General features: G+C 41.1%; 1 protein-coding gene across 1 annotated transcript; it reads left to right on the plus strand.

Moving 5' to 3' along the window:
- The first annotated feature begins 736 nt into the window (after nucleotides 1-736).
- Nucleotides 737-17,448, plus strand: tmem38a (transmembrane protein 38A). Its single transcript, XM_042342662.1, has 6 exons — nucleotides 737-1,305; nucleotides 11,577-11,733; nucleotides 12,171-12,355; nucleotides 12,916-13,003; nucleotides 14,442-14,559; nucleotides 15,496-17,448. Exons 1-6 carry the CDS (start codon nucleotides 1,182-1,184, stop codon nucleotides 15,724-15,726), a joined length of 903 nt encoding a protein of 300 aa, XP_042198596.1. The 5' UTR covers nucleotides 737-1,181; the 3' UTR covers nucleotides 15,727-17,448.
- The last annotated feature ends 197 nt before the right edge of the window (nucleotides 17,449-17,645 follow it).

Here is a 17,645-nt window from a genome sequence, read left to right on the forward strand (position 1 = left end):
AGTAGAGGGATAAGGAGGTGGAGCTGGGAGGAAAGGAGAGGGGTAGGGATGGGGTCGAGAGAGCAATCAACAGAAAGCAATGGAGCTTGAGCTTGGTGGCTCCAACTCTATGCTGATCTTGTGTCGTCCTGCAGAAGGGTTTTGCTTCTTGGGTGGGTTGGAGTTTCCAGTATCCAGGGTGGGGGGTGGGGGGGGAGGGGGGGTCTGGTGTGCAATCCGTCCATCAGCGACTTCCAATTCTGGAGTCTTTTTAAAGTGGACCTTCACAACGAACGTGAAAAGCTGAGAACGCAACGAAAAGTGGCGACGTTTGGATTTTGACCGTTTTAGAACCACTCACGATTGGACCCTACTCTCTGGATTCGCACCGGTCACTCCTCTCCCTCCCTCTCTCTTCTCTCTTCTCTCTCTCTCTCTCGCTCTCTCTTCCACACTCAACTCAAACGATCCCCTGAAATGCGGAACTGGGGGCCAGTGTGGCTTTCTCAGGCGTCGGCATCATTGGGGAGTGAGTGAGTGAGTGTGTGAGTGAGAGTGAGTGTGTAAGTGAGAGAGAGTGTGTGAGTGAGAGTGAGTGTGTGAGTGAGAGTGAGTGTGTAAGTGAGAGAGTGTGTGAGAGTGAGTGTGAGAGTGAGTGAGAGAGTGAGTGAGTGAGAGAGTGGAGTGAGAGTGTGAGAGTCAGATTGAGTGAGTGTGTGTGTGAGTGAGAGAGAGTGGAGTGTGAGAGTGAGTGAGTGAGAGTGAGTGTGAGTGAGTGAGTGCTCTCCCAGCCTCGCCCTATTAGGGCCTGCAGCTTATTTACGTAAAATGCAGAGGATGTGCGGTGTCCAGTTTCAGGATTAGGGGCTCTGAGGTGTCTTTGCTCAGACGTTAGCGGTGCAATTATGTGTTATGCGCTTGACGTCAGGGGGCTATTTGTGATCACCCCCCAAGGGATGAGTTGGGAGTAGCTTTACCCCACTGTCAGCCTAACAGCCTGGTTAAAGCAGGGCAGGCGGAGAGACAGAAAGAGAGAGAGAGAGAGAGAGAGAGAGAAAGAGAGAGAGGTGGGGGGGGGAGGGAGAGAGAGAGAGTGAGAGAGAGAGACAAGACCTCTCAGAGCGATCTGAGCAGCAACACCAGTCACATCTTTGAGCAGCGACGCAGGAGGAACAGGTCCACCCCCCCACCACCCCATCAGTATGGATGTCCTGGCTCTGCTGAACCTGAGCGATGTGCCTCTGTACTGCTCAAAGATGTCCATGTTCCCGCTGTTTGACTTGGCGTATTACATCGTGTCCATCCTCTACCTCAAATACGAACCAGGTCAGTCCATGTCCCTCTCCTCCCCTCCCCTCCCCACCTTTTTATTATTATTTCTGCTCTGCCCGGGTTGCACCGTGAGGTCCTGCTGATAGGATCGCAGCAGCTGTGATGGAAACGCCAGGTTCAAGGGGGCTGTGGTGTTGTCTCCTCGGGTTGTTATTTATGATCATATTATGTTGTAATTGCAATTGTTATTGCGGGAACCGAAGCTCGCAAAGGCAGCACAGCTCAGAGGGGCTCTCTCTCTGTGTGTGTTGTGTGTGTGTGTGTGTGTGTTTGAATCGTTAATTTCCACTCATTTTGGGGTTTAAAGCTGCAGTGTGTATAACGCATCTGCCTGCCCTCCCTCGGTGGTTATTTTAAGGGCATTTCGTTGGCACAAGGACCACCACCACCACCACTCCAGAAATTCCCCAGTGCACCAGATACTGGGAGAATAAATAGAAACGTCTAAAAATAGTCCAGACCAGGCGGGATGGGGTGGGTGGGTTGTCACTGAGTGGGAAGCACTGTATTTATTTATTGTCGAGGTTTGCTGCTTCTGATATAAATGGTGGTTTTCTCCAGTGATTTCTTAAAAGGGTCCAGAGGGCGGTCTCGCTGCCTTCTTTTTTTTGTGTGTGTGTCTGGAGAAAAATGCAACTCCTGGCATTTGACAAAGCGCCTTTGGACGCTTCGCCTCGTGGGATTTTTAGAAGGATTGATAAAATGGCAAATTTGAACTTCTAACGAGGAAGGAAACACGATAGAACTTCCAGTGCATTGCTGGAGGAAATATTAACCAGGACGGGGAGAAATTCCCATTCTTTGAAATGCTTTGGAATCGTTAACATCCACTGGGACACCAGACAGAACATTGGTTTAGATTTCATTTGAAGGATGGCAGTGGAGTCAACAAGAACAACAAATTACACTTATACGGTGCCTTTCACGTTGGAAGGACGTCCCAAGGCACTGGGCAGTTAAGGGTTTGTACCCAAGCTGGGTATTGGAATCAAGAGGAGTGGGGGTGGGAGGGTGGGAGATGGCATGGCTAAAGAGGAAGGTCTAAATTTAAACCTTTACTGTCAGTGGAGATTATAAGCTTTAGTTCTGACGTGGGGCTTGAATCTGCAACCATTAGGACTCAGAGGTGAGAGTTCTATTCATGGAGCCAAACTGATATAGTTTGGGATATTGTTAATAAAAAAAACATATCTGCATAACAGTAAAGTGACTGGAATTGGGGAATTTATGTATTGTAATTTCTGTCTCTTTTTGAAGCTATTTCCTCCCCCTTTCCCTAGCCTCTCTGCATAAAACATAGCTGTGTCTGGTGGAGTAGGGGCAGGGAAGAAAATAATAGCTAACTCCATCTTCTGTTGGGAACACTTCTTATCTTCATTTGGGTTTTGCATAACATCTCTGACTGAATTATGGCATTCTTATGTGTTGATATCTACCACTATTGATTGTTCTTCAGGTAACCTGAAAGATCCCATGATATTATTTGAAAAGAGAGTTTCTTCTAGTGGTCTAACAATTCTCCAGATAAAATTAATTATTCACATCATAATAATAATAATAATCCTTGCATTTGAAAAAGCGCTTTTCATGTCTTCTAGACGTCCCAAAGCGCTTCACAGAACACACTGTAAAGTGAATTGACTATATATTTGTGGGTGAACGCGGCAGCCAATTGCGCACAGCAATGTCCCACAAACAGTCATGGATTGAAAATGACCAATTTATTATTGTTTTGTTTTTTTGGAGGGATTATTATTTGGCGTGTGGAGTAAGGAAACTTGCCCAAGGTATCATGGCTGCTTGTGGGACCATCCTGAGTGAAAAATGGTGCCTGCCAACAAAACCAGTCACTACTCTAAATAGCAATTATGTGTCAAGTGTTTTGAGATATTTCAGAATGATGAGGGGCTACACAATTCAAGTGCTTTTCTTTAGCATTCGGTGGTGCAGTTTGTCAACTCATCCCTACATTGCAGGGCCAATTTTGGATAAATTCCTTCAAACTATGAGCAACTGTAAAAGTTGGGTTGATGGAGCACATGCTGTTCACACTGTCTGTACCACAAGCACATTGCCTGGATCTTCCCACCAGAGGCATCCATCCAATAGGCCAACCAGCAATCCAGTACAGTTTCCTCACCCTCTCAATCCAAGTCATTATTTGGGCCCCATCCGCTCACCCCTTATTTCCCTTTTAAAGTCTTAAATCTACTAATTCTCACATTCTTTTTTCCCGTCATAACTCTTAAGCCTCATCTTATTTGGACTTCACTCATAGCACACCCGTGTCCCTAATTTTCCATCCAAGTGACCATGTTACCCATTGCGAGTTAGTTGTAAGTGGTGTTAAGTGCATAAAATAGGTTCTGCTCACTCTTTGAATATGAATTCTCAATGTAGCTTGTGGCCAGTCACTCTGTGCAAGTCCCTTTAAGATTCTTGGGGAATGGGCTCGGGTCAGTCAAACCATTCCTCTCTTTCACAATCGCTTGGACTTCTTTCTCGGTTCTTTTTCTTGTGTGTCTGCCGTGGCGCACGTATTTTTAATTGTGCCACTCACAGCGAGAATTCTCACTTGAGGTAGATCTTACCTGCAAGTTTAAACAAAGTTTTTACCACTTTGTGTTTTTGAGAAAGCAGAGAGTTGCTTGGCTTTCGTTGTACTGGTAATTCAGTTACTTTCTGCTGACATATTTGCATCAATCCATGTTTAAGTATATATAATATAATCCTTGCTTTTGAAATAGCGCCTTATCATGTCTTCGAGACATTTTAAAGTGATGCCATTGTCACTGGGTTATCCCAGCCACCATTAGCCATAGCTTCCTGACCCTTTCCCCTCCCCTTCATCGATTTCTTGCATAATCATGCAATAAACACCCTGCATTCCAACTCACTTTACGTCAGGTCTGGGACTCCCAACAGGAGTGCAATGATGGTGCTTCCCTGTGCGGTTCACATTTGGGTCAAGCCTCAGTCCTGATGAATTCACAATCTCTACGATATTTGTGATCTCTTAGAAACTGTCCCCATATCAACACTATCGCAAAATAACATTTTTTAAATTTATTTTTAAAAAAAAAAATATTTTATTTTATTGCACAATAACAAAGGCCCCAATGTGCCCCAAATATATTTAAAAGAAAAATCTTATTTCTGAGAATGCTTTTCCGAGTGTCTGGCACATGCAGAAAGCATCTCCGTATTTAAGAGTATTCAAGTCAGAATGAGGGTTCCACATACGTATGCCATCTACACACGGAAATTTCTATATATAGAATTTGCACTTTCTCCCTGGAGGAATGAACCCTGCTTCCCTAATTCCAGAGATTATTAGGCGCAGGTTGGCGAGTGCCAAGGTTTTGGGACTAGTGCATTGGTACTATCATACTGGAGATCAATCAACTAAAATCGCATGAATTGTCATTGAAAGCACTGTTTGGCAAGTTTCCCACTGCTTCTCCACCTACGCTACCCTACCCATTATGGCTTTGGCATGCAGAGTTAGCACGACATAACTGCTGAGGACAAATAATGATGGGATATAACAACAACAAAATTACATTTGTGTAGTGCCTTTCATGTCAGGAGGACGTCCCAAGGCACTGGACAATCAGTGTTTCGAACCTGAGGGTCGGGATCGGGCAGGGTGGAGGGCACAGGGTGAAAGAGGGTGATCAAAAGCACAGTCGAAGAGGAGGGTCTTGAGATGGGTCTTAAAGGAAGCAAGGGAGAGGGCAAGGCGGAGGGACTGCGGGATGGAGTTCAGAGGGTGGGGACAGAGTGGCTGAAGGCCAATGGTGGGGCGAGCGATGCAGGGGAACGTGAAGTGAAGCAGGCCGGAGCGCGCAAATTGATAGGGGGTAGGAGGTCGCAGAGGTAGAAGGAGCAAGACTATGGAGGGCTTTGAAGGTGAGGACCAGGATCTTGAACTGTATCCTCTGAGTGATGGAAAACCAGTGTAGTCGGGCGAGGAAGGGGGTCATCGGATCACGGAGCCTGGTGTGGGAGAGGACACGGGCTGCCGAGTTCCGGATGTTCTGCAGACTATGGAGGGAGGATTGGAGATTATAATAATCCTTGCATTTGATATGGCGCTTTTCATGTCTTCTCGACGTCTCAAAGCGCTTCACAGAATATACTGTAAAATGAATTGACTGTATATTTGTGGGTGAACGCGGCAGCCAATTATGCACAGCAATGTCCCACGAACAGTCGTGGATTGATAATGAACAATTTATTATTGTTTTGTTTTTGGAGGGATTATTATTAGATGTGTGGAGTAAGGAAACTTGCCCAAGGTTTCGACTCCAACAAGCAAGGAGTTTGCATAGTCAATCCTGGATGTTATGAATGCATGTATGAGGGTCTAAATAGGGGAGCAGAAACTGTGGTGCAATGCCAAGCTATAACAACAAGAAGATTACATTCACGTCGGGCCTTTTATAATGATTGAGGTCATAACATTTTAATTGTTAAGCTATTGAAGGCTATATCTGCTTCGGTACCACAACAGCCATATAGGGGCCAACTTAGGTCAAATATGAAACATTCAGGGTTGAAATATTTTTATGTTTATATCAGCTTACAGCTCCATTTCATTCTCATCTGATAATTCTATCACTCACATTTAAGCTCGATACTGCTACCAATTGACTAGTTTCTCTGGCTCTTTTTGGACTTAAGAGTTTCTCACTGAAGTGTTTCCCTTGTGTTCTTGTTTCTGAATCAGAAGGCACTGAATCAGTTGGTGTTCAACTCCCTTATTGGGACTTTGGGCTCATAGTCGAGGCTGACACTCCAAAGCAGTTGCATTATTGGAGGTGTTATCCTTTGAATGAGATGCTAAATCGAGTTCCTGTCTGTTCAGGTGGACTTTAAAGATCCCTTGCAAAAAGCGGTGTTTCTCTGGAGTTCCCTCAGATAAAATTGATCCTTCACTTCATGGCTGTTAGTGGCACTACACGCTACACAGTAAATCCTATAAAGCCCTTTATGATATTTTGATAATTTGAAAAGACGCTATATCAAAAGCAAGGATTATTACATTATTCTTTTATAATTAATCCCAGAATTTTGGCCCCAGAATTTTGTCTTGCATCATCTCCTCACATATGAAGCTGTAATCACCTGTTCTGCTCAAACTTCGCAGGGTCTGGTAATATTGGCTGATTTCCTGCTTCCTCATACCAATTGTGAGCTGTTTAACTATTGTCTTTATTATAATTAGGAATAAAAAAAATCATTGTGTAAGGAACAACCTGAGTGCACATCTGCTTAATGGATCATTTGCCATTGCTGCTGGGCTGTACAGCCAAGAAACAAAAGTTGGAAGCTTCACATATAAACAGTGCAGAATCTTGGCAACAGGCACCTCCTGCTATTTCAGAACAGGTTCAGCAGGATCCTCATACGTGAACAATAGTTGCCTGTGAGAAAATAGTCGGTTTATAATGAAAATGCTTGCTGGCAGATGGCTTTGTACGTTGTCGTGATAAGCAAATACATTGTAATGAAGTAATATTCACTTTTCCAACCCCTTTTAAAATTGTATATCTCTATAATGTTCCCTCTGAGACATCTGTGGAGTCCTGTAGCTCAGTGGTTAGAGCACTTGACTTGCAAGTGAGACACCTGGGTTCAATTCCAGGCAGGGCGAAACCTTGGGCAAGTTTCCTTATTCCACACGCATAATAATAATCCCTCCNAAAAACAAAACAATAATAAATTGGTCATTTTCAATCCACGACTGTTTGTGGGACACTGCTGTGCGCAATTGGCTGCCGCGTTTTGCCCACAAATATAGTCAATTCATTTTACATCATTCTGTGAAGCGCTTTGAGACGTCTAGAAGACGTGAAAAGCGCTATATCAAATGCAAGGATTATTATTATCTCCTTTCAGGACTTATCTCCTAACTTATCTAATTGTTGCTCATAGCTCATTATCATTAGCCTCGTTGCTCTCCTCTGCACTGCCTCTCGAGGGTTGGGTCACGGTTATCAGAATTGTACAACAATTTGCATTTATATAGCGCCCTAATCCAGAGTGCTTATGTATGCAGCAGAATGAATAAGGTGTGTGCTCGTTGTCAATTTAGTGATTCAGTGGGAGGACAAGCTGGGTGACAGAGTTTAACAGATTAAGAAAAGAGAGATTGAGTGGGGGAGGGAAGAAATAATATCAAGAGTATTTTCAGCATCCCAGTATCTTTTACATGTGAACTGCAGGCTCATCAGTCCCAGCACATGCAAGTGCGAACAGCTGCTCTGAGATTAATGTCCTTGCTCAGGGCACATTGAGATCCAGTGGAACCGATCTATAATAAACTAGGTTATTATTAGCAAGGCTGGATGGACTTTCAACCCTCAGAAGGAAATCTATCTTACCTTCATATAATTATATCCTGTATATCAAAATATTTCTATGTTAAAAGAGTAGTTCCATTTCAGCCGTACACGTGCGACCAATGACCCGAGAAATACCGAATAAACTGATTCAGTTACGTCACAGGCCCTTTGGAACCAAAACTGTGTTTAAAATATTTAAATAAATAAATAAAATTTTAAAAATGGATGCCAACTGTTACCTACAGCTGCTCAGTGTCAAAATGCTCTCTGCAGGGAATCTAGGTTAGAATTTCATATTAAAGAAGAGCTCACTCGCTCAAGGACTGTCACTGAAAGAGGAGATTATAATACGTTCATCACTCCCTCAGTCCGGTGGTCGAATCTTCAGGCACCAGGGCACTCTTCCAAAATCATCCTTCTTCAAAACATAAATTTATGCCCGTACCTTCAAGTAAAACCCTTAAATTGCACAGTCTTTCCTCCCCACTTGAGGATCATTGTTGTCTTTGTGAAGTGCTTTCAGATGTTCATGAAAGGCTTTTTAAGGAGAGAATACTATAGAGATTAAAGAGGGGGGCAATATGGTGACATATACAATAAAACATGAACTGCACTGGTAGCAGTCACAATCTTCTCTGAAAATCACACTGGCTACAGAAGCTTTGTGCCTGCTGTTTACAGCATATGAAACAGGGGCTGAAACATTATTCTTCACAACAACTGCTGGAGAGTCAATAGAGCTCCACAAAGTGAGTAACACAAGTGCACAGTGATAATATCTAGTTGGGACAGGGGGTGGGGGTGTACAAAGGGCCACATCTAACTGTATCTAACACCAAAGTTTTTTATATCTTTGGATTTAGGTGTCAAGATTCAGCCAGTGGCGCAGTGACCTCTACACATATGCACTATTGTCAAATGGAGCATTTCACCTGGTCTTAACCCAGGTGTTAACGCACAAAAAAATATTGGTAGAAGAATATTAGAAGTCACAGTATCCTAAAAGGGTGGCAATAACTTAATAATAATACTTGCATTTGATAAGAGCACTTTTCATGTCTTCTAGACTTCTCAAAGAGCTTTACAGAATATACTGTAAAGTGAACTGATTGTATGTTTGTGGGCGAAACGCGGCAGCCAATTGCGCACAGCAATGTCCCACAAACAGTTAATTAAATTTTTAACTTACATTAAAAATTGAATAAAAGATGAGGAAGTTTTTTTTATAGATTTTCAAAAAATAGAGGGATTAGGGGATATGGGGATAGGGCAGGTAATTAGAGTTAGGTCAGAAGATCAGCCATAATCTTATCGAATGGCGGGGCAGGGCTCGAGGGGCCGAATGGCCTACTCCTGCTCCTAATTCTCATGTTCTTATGTTCTAAGTGACCAACATTTTAATCAGTTGGAATTTGTAGTTCTCAATCGTTTGTTTCATTTTTAAATGCACCCAAAGGTACTGACATTTGCATGTGAATGGTGTGCTTAATGGTGGCATTGATCAGGTGATACCAATAATGCAGTACTGGTGCACACAATAAAGAGAAATGGTTGCAAAAGAGTTAAAATATTATAGATTCCTGAGATGAGTTTGTGAAAATACAAAAATGTTGTGGAGGAGCTTTATTCATCAAAGCATGGCATTTTCTCATGCCTCAATACATGTGCCCAAATTCACATCCATTGAAAGTATTGCTATCTTCATAGATCTAAGGCTAATGCAGGCTCAGCATAAATGCTAATCAAAATATAAATGGATAAAATTACTATTCCATTTCAGAGGCTAACATTGCATAAGTAATATTGACCAGGACAGCAGCAGCAAATGTGGAATGAAATTACTTCAGTTCTGATAAATTTGTGGGGGGGGGAAAAAAACAATGAGGGGGTACTGAATGCTTGAAGGATACATCTGTGAGGTGTTGCTCAATATTTGAAAAGAGTGTGACACCTTGTGTCAGTCAATGTGGGTCAGTCAATGTGCAAAGATTTGCACAACACCCCAGGAGATGAAAAGAAAATATTGGATCCCATATGTACATATACTGCTATCTGACACAGGAATTGTACTCTTCTGTGTACTGAGCATTTCTCCTGGTGTCCCTCCCAGTCAACAATCTCTCAGATTTTTAAAAAGATGGTCTCTCTCACTATTTCCCCTTTTAAGTCATTGCAGTTCCTCTCTGACTCCCTAAACTAATAATATAATGATGATAATAATCCTTGAATTTGATATAGTGCCTTATCACACCTTTGAGACGTCTCAAAGTGTTTCACAGAATATATACTGTAAATTGAAGTGACTGTACATTTTGTGGGTGAAACACGGCAGTCATTATAGTCAATGTTATGAAGCCCTGGCCATTTGCATTGGCCAGATGACATTTCCGTGACCCTACAGTGTTCCAGAGCATTGGGCCAACTAATTCTGCAATGTCTTCCATAAACCATATACCTTTCCAAGTTTATTTTAATTAAAAAAAAGTTTGAATCCACATAACATTTAATTGTTGTTTTTCTGTGAGCCTAATCCAATATCTAGAAATAAACACTTCTGATTTTTACTTAGCTTTGTATTTGTGTCGCTTTACGTTATATAATCAGCTGACATCCACACTCGTCATGCTGCTCAGGATTTCAAAGACCTGCATCACAACTCCATAAAAACTCAGCAAATGTGATATCATATATGAATATAGTGCAGAACATTTATGCCAAAAAGTGATAGATTCACAAACTACTGAAATCCTCATGTACCCCTTGGCAGTGAATCTTGACAGGCTATTAAACTTTCAAAAAAAGTATTGCAGAGAAATCCAATCCTGTCCAATGTGCATGTCCAGAAGAGGACGCTATTTAATAATTTGGAACAGGGGCAAGTGAATGTTTTTTTTCTCCTCCTTTAACCCAGGACTATTGAAGTGAATTTCTTACAGCTGGACCGGACTGAGATCAGATAACACAGCAGAGTCCAAAGATCAAACTTCAGATCTTGCCAGGTCCAGTCTGTTCACTGAACCAGCACAAGCCTTTGTTTATTTTTATTTGTCACAGAACCTGCAGGTTATATGAACTACATATTTGCATTGCACATATTACTAATCAAATTACCCAGCTGCCAAACAAAGCTGAAGATGAGTCAATGGAAGCTGTGTCTATTAATGGTCTTTCGGTTCTCTGCGTCTCAATCAGTGAGGCTTTCAAGGTCCTGCCAGGTTTCTGCCAATGTCAGTTGTATCAATAAGTCTCCCTCTCCTGGGAACCTTCCCTACAGATGGGCCCAGTGAACCACATGATGTACATGAAACCTCTATGATTCTAAGCTCACAATGGCTATTGGAAATGAAACATAGGACAGATATCGGTGCTGAACAAAGGATTTATTTAGACAATTTGTGGTTCAGGTTCTTCAGGCCTGAAGAGGGGTACATGGAACAGAGCTTGGGGGAGGAAAGAGGGTAAATTTAAGCTACAATGTCAGTAATGTTGGATAGCCAACATATCACGCACCAGTGATATGCCGATTCATATCCCTGATAAGCAACATCCTAAGTTCTCAAGCACAAAAGTAATGTCAGAAAGCAAGACCTGAGCAAGGGATCATTGCTTCCCTGGAGGGGTCTCCCCAGCTTCACTTTCCACAAAATCCAACTAATTCAAAACTCCAATGCATGTATACTCTAAACTCTGTATCCCCATCGCACCAGTCCTTGCCAAGCTCCACTGCCTCCCTATCACAGAATGGATCAACTTCAGAATACCCACACTCAACTACAAATCCTTTCATGGCCTGTTGAGCGCGATGAGATGCTGACCTGGGTGAAGAGCGCTATATAAATGCAAGTAGACGATTAATATACATTATATTAACCATTTGAAAGGTAAAGTGTATGACTGGCCTGTGTTCTTTTTCAGGTGCAGTGGAAGTGTCCAGGCGAAGTCCAATTGCCTCATGGATGAGTGCGATGCTTTACTGCTTTGCCAGTTATATAATGGCAGATGTTCTACTCGGGGAATCTCCTCTCCAATATTTTAGCAACACTTCCCACATCCTGCTGGCAACAGCTGTCTGGTGAGTGAACCTAGATTTTGACTTCCAAAATCTTTAATTTGAAAGTATCAAAGATTATTGCTGAGGAAGGACTTCAGTTTGGACAAAATCCAAAGAAGTTTAGTGCTGTGAATCGCTTGAAACTTGTTGATACACTTATTATCATTGTAATGCTCAGATAGTACAAAAATGATAATAATTTGGTATCTCAATCCACGACTGTTTGTGGGACACTGCTGTGTGCAATTGGCTGCTGCTTTTTGTCCACAAAAGTATAGTCAATTCACTTTGCAATGTATTCTGTGAAACAATTTGATACGTCTCAATGATGTGATAAGGCACTATATCAAATGCAAGGATTATTATTATTGGAAACTGCTTCTTAGATTATACTTTTTTAAACAATGGTATACGATGAAATAAATATTCACAAACTGATCCCTTGTTTTTCTGTTTAGGTACCTCACTTTTTATTGTCCACTCAATTTATTCTACAAGTGTGTGTCTTTCATGCCTGTGAAATTGGTCCTTGTCGCTATGAAGGAGGTGGTGCGGGTCCGTAAAATTAGTGTAGGCGTTGTACATGCTCATCATGCCTATCACCATGGATGGATCATCATGGCCTTGGTTGGATGGGCCAAAGGTAAGCCTTAGTTGAGATGAACTCCTTTTCACAGACCAGTCTGCTTGCTTACTAAAGAAGAAAGCGCTGCCTAAACTACCTTTAATAAAATTAGTTTCACCCACAAAATATACAGTCATTTCAATTTACACTATATTTTTTGAGACGTCTCAAAGATGCGATAAAGCGCTATATCAAATGCAAGGATTATTAGTATTATTATTACTAGTGAATCCAGGTATGTCTAAATGCCAAAAGTGTGCTTCAAAGTAGAATAGCAGAACCATTGTTTGTTTCTATGCTACAGGAGCCTGGAAATAATTCATCGGAAGACGTTAAAGTTTATATCACAATACATTCCAAATGTATACTTGGCATTCTAAGCTTCAAGTATCAAGAAATGCTGGGAATGATAGTCTGATTGTTTGCTTTGCTGCATCGGTGGAAATTGGAATGCTTTTGGCATCAGGGATTGCTGAATCTGTACAATGCCATTTGTAAAGATCTCAGAGGAATGACTGGTGATAGTAAAATAATTGAGGTTTGTGTCTTGTCAATCACTTGCTCTGTGTTCCTTGCAGGCGCTGGAGTTGCATTAATCTCCAACTTTGAACAGTTAGTTCGTGGAGTCTGGAAACCAGAAACAAATGAATTCCTCAACATGTCTTTGTAAGTAAAAATTGTAGCATGGTAGAGGTGTGCAGGAGAGAAATAACAACAGTTTTAAGTACTGAAGAATTTTAACATCAAATATCTGCCTGGTGTGGTTCAGTATGTATTTGAATTCGGAATCCCGAGACCTGGCTGAGACACGGGATGTGGCCCAAAGATTGCATAACACTATTGAGTTCTCCCCATTGCTGACATGGGCATTGGAGTCCAGAAGCCAGGAAGGAGACAACAACAACAAATTACATTTGTATCATGCCTTTCAGGTCAGGAGGACGTCGCAAGGCCCTGGACAGTCAGAGATCTGCACCCGAGCTGGTGGTTGGGTTCAGGAGGGGTGGAGGGCAGAGAGGGTGTGGGTAGGAGGGTGACCGAATGAAGGGTCGAAGAGGAGGGTCTTAAGACGGGTTTCAAGGGAGGCAACAGAGGGGGAGAGGCAGAGGGGCTGGGATGGAGTTTGAGAGGATGGGGGCAGAGAGGCTGAAGGCCCGCCCACCAATGGTGGGGCAGGCAAGGCAGAGGACATAAAGCAAGCCGGAGCCCGCTGAGTGGAGGGTCAGGTACCTTGGAGTAGCACCTAAAAAGTGATATTGGAGGAATTTAAGTTAGAGAATCTGAGGAGTATGCCACATATAGCACAATCAATAGTTGGATCAGTATAGCAGCACTACCAGTCAGTTGGTTTTGCAGCTCAGAAACTGCTGAAGCAGATTGACAGGTTGGGATTGTGGATGAAGCTATGAATAATGTAATCCACAAATTGAATATCAATGTTGCTATCCATGGATGTAGCAAATGGCACCATAAATTGAAAGATTCAGGTTTAACCCCTTTCCATTCCATTAAACTCCCATATTGAACAAGAGATATTGAGGATTTGCCAGGTCACTCTTCAAAGGGAAAGAAGATTGGAAGGAGCTGCACAACCATTCTCTTTGGAGCTGCTTGAAGACCAGAATTAATGGATGCTACATGGAGACTATAGAAACTTATATATCCCATATTTAGTAGGTTTTGGAATAACTCTGAACTATTGATCATTGTGGAGTCCTATAGCTTAGTTGTTAGAGCACTCGCCTCGCAAGCGAGAGGACCTGGGTTTGATTTCCTTCACAAACAAATAAATAATACAAATTTGGTCATTCAATCCATGATTGTGTGTGGGACACTGCTGTGTGCAATTGGCTGCTGCATTTTGCCCACAAAATATAGTCAATTCACTTTACAGTATATTGTGTGAATCGCTTTGAGATGTCTCAAAGACGTGCTAAGGCACTATATCAAATGCAAGGATTATTATTATTATCCCTGGATTAGGAAAAAAAGTAAAAGCATTTTGTTCCCTCACAAAAAAGCTATTGTGCAATGTAGAACATTGTACATTTGATGACAGGGTGGAATAATGTGATAACTACAGTTTTATCTTTACCTTTTGCAGCCCAACAAAGGCCAGTCTGGTTGGAGCAGTTCTCTTCACGTTACAGCAGGCTCGCTGGCTACCCATCTCTAAACATAACATCGTCTTCCTTTTCACTGCCTTCATGGTTGTCACTAAGGTAAATCAGGCAACAATTATTTATCATCAGTCAGGAGTTAAGGGAATTCGCTATATCAAATGCAAGGATTATTATTTTTGTTATTATTAAGTGGCACTCAATAGCGGATGTAGTGAGGTATCTGTTTCGCAATTACATGGTCATGAATTCTAGTGCTCAGTACTGTACTGGTAGAGATGGGCAAAATTGTGTCAGTTGATTGAGTTGGGATTGATTTTTTTTAGTCGAGGTAGATGATTCACATACATTGTTGGGATTCTGATCTGAGCTATGCCATAGATGGGATGCCATAGACTAATGTCTTGATGTCACCCCAAAGAAAGGGATGAAAAATCAAAGGGAGAGTCGCACCCTGGGTTTTGCTACTGGAACAAGTAGAGAGAAAAGGAGAAAAATACCTGATAATCAGCCAACATCTGCAATTCATTTGCTGTTTCAAATTTCAGGATATATATATATATTCCAGTAAAGAACTACCACCTACACGAATACATCCCAGTACAGGATTACTATAAATATTAATTCATACCACAGACACCAATACATTCTAATCTATTCCATAATATGTAGAAGGCAGAAACTGAATAGCAATACAATGTTTCAACAATATTTATATATTAATATCAATATTTCCCTTGCATTTGTTATGATGAGTCAGTAAAATTATATTTTAAAAAATTGTCAAGATCAGTCAAAACTAAAACATCCAAAGTCAAAGAGCAACCAGAACTGTACTGACAGCGTATATAAATATTGCAAATGTCTAGGAAATTGGCTCAGCAAAATCTGTACAACAACTTGCACTTATATAGCACCTTCCACGCAGGGTAGCGTCTGTACTACAACAAACAAAATTACATTTGTATAGTGCCTTTCACGTCGAGTAAATGAAAGAGATTTAATCCGATATTAATATTTTGTTTTATACTGTTTTAGGTATTCATGACAGCAAGACATTCGCATGGATCACCATTTGCTCCAATTGAAGCTGTTATCTGCCCCATCCTCTTTGGCGCTGCATCCTTTACCTCCGATGAACATGAGCATAGCCACTCCCGTGAAACTTCACAAAGTTATTCCCCTTCCAGCATATCTCCATATACGGCCAAGTCAAAGGAGGAACTGAACGAAGGGACAAGGAAGAAGAAGACCAAAAAAGTTGAATAAATAGCGCGACTCCCAAGACAGTTGCTAATATGTGTTGAAAGATCTCATCAAAGTGCAATTTCAGGATTTAAAGTAATCTGACTATGAGGAAAATGGACATAATTGTACTCATACACTATTCTAAGATTTGCGTTTGAGCTTGTCTGTCTCATTAAATGGAAAGGAAAAGTGTGAACAAATGCTGGTTAATCTGCCCATCCTAGGAATGCGACTGGTATTGAAAGAGTGTTACCAATCTCAAATCCTAGTGAGAAAAGGCAGATAAGTACTCTCACTGTCACAGATTTGTCAGTGTCTCTCAAAGAGGCCATCTGGATATAGTGTGTATAAGTAAATGGAAATATTCATCACGGATGTTCTGATGTGAAAATATTTGAGGCATAATTGTGGAACTATGTTAGAAGGAATCTCCTATATCAGTGGGTATCATGTTGTCACTGTTTACAAAGTTAAGTTTAATTCTTCAATACTAAGCATTACACACAGGAAAATCAAAATGCAAATAACCAGTTAGAGGCAAAATGGAATGGAACTATTATACTGCCTGCATTTTGCCACTTGGATTCACAGCAGATACTGAAACTGGCTCACTTTGGGCTCCATAAACTGAAAAGCATTGATATATAGGCACATTAGGACCCCAAAGTGCCTTGTGCCAATCCTTACACATAAGTGGCCGTACACACAGCACAATTCCCAAAATACCTAGAAGCTGTTTTTGTTAATAGTATGTTATTTCAAATTAGTATATTCAGATTAATATTCAGTATTAGTATTTTCTTCTTATACCACGTTTGGCTTGGAAATGTTTGTAGGTGGGGAGGATTGTGTTACTCACAATGGAATCAGATGGATTTTGATGACTGATATAACTAAATTTACAGGAAAAAGAAACAGGAGTGAAATTACAAGAGTAATGACAGTGATATCTTAAGTGCAGCACAATCCATGCTCAAAACTCCTCACATCTCATGATACCATAGGCAACTATGCACTTTTCCTAACTAAAAGAGTTTTAATTGTTTGCCCTTACACTAATTAATGGTGGTTGGTTGAAAAGTAAAATGGCAAAGACCTGTGAGCCAGTTAATCTCTCAGACCTATTCTCTCTCTCAACCAAAGGATGCTGTTTCGCAAAGAACTTGGGACTAGAGGACATGGATGACCTGAAAGGTCTTCTTTATCCAAATCTCTCTTGTACTCTGGAATTGGTTGAAAATACCAAAAATGAATTTAAAAAGTCGCTGATTTTTGTAACGATTTAAGTGGCCAGTTCTTTTTCATATACTCCTGTTTTTATACACAAAAAAATGACAGCATCTTCAGGGCAGTGGCTGACATACATTTTCCATATTATTTTCAACGTAATATAAATTTTTAGTTTCCACTTAGGTGCTCATATCTACTATTCACTGACACCTAAGCAATCACTCAGTTGGGCAAAGAGCCCTTTCACATCATAGCTTCGAAGGTGTGTATTATTTAACCGCAGAACGAACAAGTAGCAGAGTTCCAGCCATTTGAGAATAAGATAACCTTTGTGTAAAATAAAATGAATTTACAACAGAACACAATATTTGAGAATCAAGCCCTAAAAATGTTTACTGTACAATATGAAGTATAATAGTTTGTACCAAGATTACTCCCTAAAATTGCCAATACCAGAAACGTATAATATATTGATGTGCCTTTGTGAATTAAAAGCTATTTTCCTTCTTGTGATGAAACCTCTTCATATTTTATCAGTTTATCAGTCATTCTTTTCACACGACAATGCGGACATACTCAAGACATGGTAAGAACTACAATGTATGAAATGTTATACTTGTGGTCTTCCGAATAAAACTGATGCAACGTAATGCGACCAATCATGAACCAATCTTTGAGATGAAGCTCATCTCAGTCGGAGGCAAAATATA

The sequence above is a fragment of the Callorhinchus milii genome, unplaced genomic scaffold (genome assembly GCF_018977255.1).
Source record: "Callorhinchus milii isolate IMCB2004 unplaced genomic scaffold, IMCB_Cmil_1.0 Scaffold21, whole genome shotgun sequence".
NCBI classification, from domain to species: domain Eukaryota; kingdom Metazoa; phylum Chordata; class Chondrichthyes; order Chimaeriformes; family Callorhinchidae; genus Callorhinchus; species Callorhinchus milii.